At 51.4% G+C, this 3,987-nt stretch overlaps 1 protein-coding gene across 2 annotated transcripts; it reads left to right on the top strand.

The window, feature by feature from the left end:
- The first annotated feature begins 788 nt into the window (after window positions 1-788).
- On the top strand, window positions 789-3,548 carry MSC (musculin). Of its 2 annotated transcripts, none has more exons than XM_084776985.1 (2): window positions 789-1,668; window positions 2,516-3,548. In XM_084776985.1, the coding sequence occupies exons 1-2, from the start codon at window positions 1,116-1,118 to the stop codon at window positions 2,551-2,553; spliced, it is 591 nt and encodes a 196-aa protein (XP_084633111.1). In that variant the 5' UTR covers window positions 789-1,115; the 3' UTR covers window positions 2,554-3,548. The 2 variants fall into 2 exon arrangements, with proteins under 2 accessions (XP_084633111.1, XP_084633110.1); XM_084776984.1 differs by having other exon boundaries at window positions 789-1,655.
- Window positions 3,549-3,987: the final 439 nt, after the last annotated feature.

The raw sequence follows: 3,987 nt of genomic DNA on the forward strand, positions 1-3,987 counted from the left end.
ATCTAAAAACTTACTCTTCAGTGTGGCACCTAAAACAGTGATGGGTTCCCTTGCTACAACTCAAAGCACTGGGTCCAAGTCCACATTATGCACTATTGTGGTGTTGAAAACGAAATCACGCTGGGGATCTCTTACAACACTGGAAAATAACATCTCCTAATGATGCGTGGTGAGGTGAGGAAACTCCTGAATGCTAAACACAGATTCCTAATCCTATTTATTTCCGACTCCAGTGATTTTTGCAAGATGGGCATAATAACATGTAAGCTGCAGATGTTTGAAGATGAAACGAGCCAAAATAGAAAAAAGTGCCTTGTGACTTATAAAGATGTCTTGAAGGTGTGTGTTTGGTGGGGGGACGCAGGAGTTAAGAGTTTTGTAGGTTGTTGGAGTTGCTCCTTTGGTTTTACACTTTCTCTGCACTCACTCTGAGAAGCCTTGGATAAGCAAACACACACCATGAGTGATGAACTTGATGGACAGTTCCCACGGAACAAACTGGAAAAGAAGCAGCCGTGGATTTGCCTGGATTCTTAAGTGCCCACTAAGTCCAGCTGCAGGTGGAAACAGAATTAGTAGCAGCAAGGTCTTTTGCCTTTTTGTCCCCAAATCTCACTTACCTTGCACAGATACTCTGAGGGTCAGTCCTTGGGCCTCTAGGCCCAAATCTCTCCGCTTTGCATGATTTTCCTTGCCCCCGCCCCAGTAACTGCTCTGCTCAGAAAAAAAAAAGATCCCCACCCCTTCCACGCCCCCGCCCCACCTCTTGTCTCCCTTTCAAACCCCCTCTTTCAAACCCCCTCTACTTTGGCCAGGGGTGGTTTGTCCCAAGGAGTACAGATAAATAGTCCTGTCAAAAAGCGCAGCTAAGGGCTGTACTTCTGGATCCGAGAGTCAAGTTCAGAGCCCTAGGCTGGAAGGTCAGTAGCTGAACGCGCCCATTCAGGCACCCAGCGGACTGGGGAGCAGCAGGTCAGCGGCTGGCCCAGGTCTCTGGTCGTCCCCTGAGCTCTCCCACGCCCCATCCCATCCTTGGTCAAGGAGAGGATTCCTGAGACTACGAGACTGGCTGGGGCGGAGGAAGGCGGGCGCGCGTGGGCGCCGGGGACTAGGCGATGTCCACCGGCTCGGTGAGTGACCCGGACGACATGGAGATGCGAGGGCTGCAGCGGGTCTACCCGGACCCGGTCCCCAAGAGGCCGCCTCTGCACAGCACGGAACGCGGCTACGCCTCGCCCAGTGACAATTCTTCCGCGGAGGAGGAGGACCCCGACGGCGAAGAGGAGCCCTGCTCTCTAGGAGCCCCGGGCGCCGCCGAGGGTGGCTGCAAGAGAAAGCGGCCCCGCGTGGCTGGCGCCGGCGGCGCAGGTGGCGGTGGTGCTGGCGTCGGCGGTAAAAAGCCGCTCCTGCCCAAGGCCTCCGCCGCCGAGTGCAAGCAGTCCCAACGAAATGCCGCTAACGCCCGCGAGCGCGCCCGGATGCGCGTGCTGAGCAAAGCCTTCTCCAGACTCAAGACCAGCCTACCCTGGGTGCCGCCGGACACCAAGCTTTCCAAACTGGACACGCTGCGCCTGGCTTCCAGTTACATCGCGCACCTGCGCCAGCTGCTGCAGGAGGACCGCTACGAGAATGGCTACGTGCACCCGGTGAACCTGGTAGGGATGCGCGGTACGCGAGGCCCCGGGGTCCAGCAGCCTCGAGCGCTAGCTACCAAGGCTCAGGGGCTGGGCTGGCCCTAGAGGAAGAAGAGCCCAGAGGGGAGGTTTCTCGAACTGGTGGTCAGGAATCTAGTTTAGTGGCCCCCAATTCAAGGCAGGAGAAGCCAGTCATTTTCTGGGAGAAACTCATGCAGTCATCTGATCAGTGTCCAGGTCTTCTGCCTGGTTCCAGCTATTCGTTAACGCCCTACTTCCGGGGTAAACCGTGGCTCTCCATTGCTAGTATTTCTGCGTTTTAGGCCGAATTGTGAATAAAATCTCAGTTGCCCAACTTTTTCCCAGACAACAACAGTCTAGCAAGTTTGAATCCTCCTCCAGCACTGTTGTCTTTAAAAGGGAAAGGAAGACCTAACTCTCTTAAATAAAAATTTGAGAGGTTTAAAACAAAACAAAACAAAACAAAAGCATTAATAGGATAGTGATCCCAGACGCGACTGCCTGGAAAATCCCTGTCTCACTTGCCAGCTCTCTGAGCTTGGGAAAGATCTCTTGTAAACTTACTAGGAAGCTAAAGGCTGAGTTGTGTGTATGGGGGAGGGGACATTAATTCACAGAATCATAAACTCTCGAACTTTTCACAGAAAAACCATGGAGGCAGACCACGAGGAAGCATGAATGTATTGTAGGTCTTGAATAATATTTATTCAGTAGGATTAAAATTCTAATCGAAGGACGTGAGCCCCGAATTCCCAGAATGCTAGTAAAATCTAGGGGCCTCTGGAGTTCCTTGGGAGAACGAACGGTTTCGTTTTGAAATTGTTTCTCCTCGGTATCTGACGCTCCTTTCGATTTTTCAGACGTGGCCATTCGTGGTCTCTGGGCGGCCAGACTCTGACACCAAAGAAGTGTCTGCAGCCAACAGACTTTGTGGAACTTCCGCTTAAACGGAGAGCGGGACAGCGACTCAGCTGATGGATTTTGTTAAATGCGGAAGGGCTGGGCCAAGGAGGTCCCACAGGATTCCCGACCTTCTCTCTTCCCTGGATTTGTGAACAGGAGAGCTGAGACTGCCTTCCTGGAGCACAGGTGGCCGATGGCTGCCGGGCATCCGCACCACATTCTATAGCCAAGGAAAGCCTGCTTTGCTGGGGAATAATGGTCCGAATAGATGCCCACCTGGGGCTTTTAGTTCCGAGCGCAAAACTGCTATCTGACTCCAGTGCAGAAAACAGGGCTTGGTTTTGAAGTTAATCTCGATTTTCCTTGGGGTTTGTGGCAAGGTCCCGACAACCCCTTCTCTGTGATGTGGTTGAGTGCTTTTTCCAGCACTGGAAAGAGAGCCTTGGTGTTAGAGCCTTATGGGACCTGTCTGTTGCTATGTTGTTAAAGACGGTGCCTTACTCCCACTGGGCAGCCCTTTTTTAGCGCTGGACTTGGTGAGATGGAAAAGCATACCAGCAGAAGCCGGTTTTGCCCTCAGTCCCTGCTGACTGGAGTCCAGCTCCAGGGCTCCCTCCTCTGTTTATCAGTGTTGGGGCCACCTGCCCTCCAGGTGGTTTATTGGCTCCAAGTTGCTTTCCCACTCAAACTGTCCCCTGAAGTTCTTCTACTGTCCGTTTGAGGACACATGCTCTGTGCTTTACTCCTCTAGTAGGGTCATCCTGACAAAAGCACAGGCTCCTGTGGGTTCCATGTCCTTTCAGGTCCAGATCTGTTCTTCCTGGTCCAAGGACTGCTCATGGTGGGCGACTGGGGCTGGTCTCTGTACCCACTGGTTCACTGGTTTCTACCCAGTGCACGGTGCTTAGTGGTCCTGGCGATGCTGTAGTGAAGTTGCGCTACCATGGTAACTAACGTATGTAAATAAATTTATTTTTTTATGAACAAAAATATGTCTTGTGAACATCTTTTCTAAGGCTGTTTGGTTTGGGAGTTAACTTTAAACAGGTCAGGACTTTCCTCTCAACAAGGTGTTACTATTGCAGGAAGGATGGTGGAGGTCCCGGTTTAATCAGGTTCCTCTGTCTATCTTCCTCATTTCCATTCTGAATACAGACATATATGAGAAGCTTAGTCCTTAAAGCCAGCCAGCACCGAATGCATAATCCTCCATGCTGTCTCCTCAGTGCTAGCATTAGCAACATGGTTGCCAGAAGGAGCCACCATATAGAGCAAAATACTCTGGATTTTTGATCCTTCCACAAATAAGGATTCCTGGAAAGCAAAAACCGGAAGCCTAGTAAAGCTGAACTATTTTGAGGTCAGGGTTGACTAGGGGAGGCATACAAACACTTCCAAAATAGTATATTAACAATTTCCCACCCTCATC

The sequence above is a fragment of the Acomys minous genome (genome assembly GCF_964271855.1).
Source record: "Acomys minous genome assembly, chromosome: 1".
Taxonomy (NCBI): domain Eukaryota; kingdom Metazoa; phylum Chordata; class Mammalia; order Rodentia; family Muridae; genus Acomys; species Acomys minous.

What these genes read in the sequence shown, in the direction of transcription:
- MSC (XM_084776984.1), top strand. Translation starts at nt 1,116, where the DNA reads ATGTCCACCGGCTCGGTGAGTGACCCGGACGACATGGAGATGCGAGGG. An exon ending in ACGTGCACCCGGTGAACCTG is followed by an intron (nt 1,656 to 2,515) that starts GTAGGGATGCGC and finishes TCGATTTTTCAG; the next exon opens with ACGTGGCCATTCGTGGTCTC.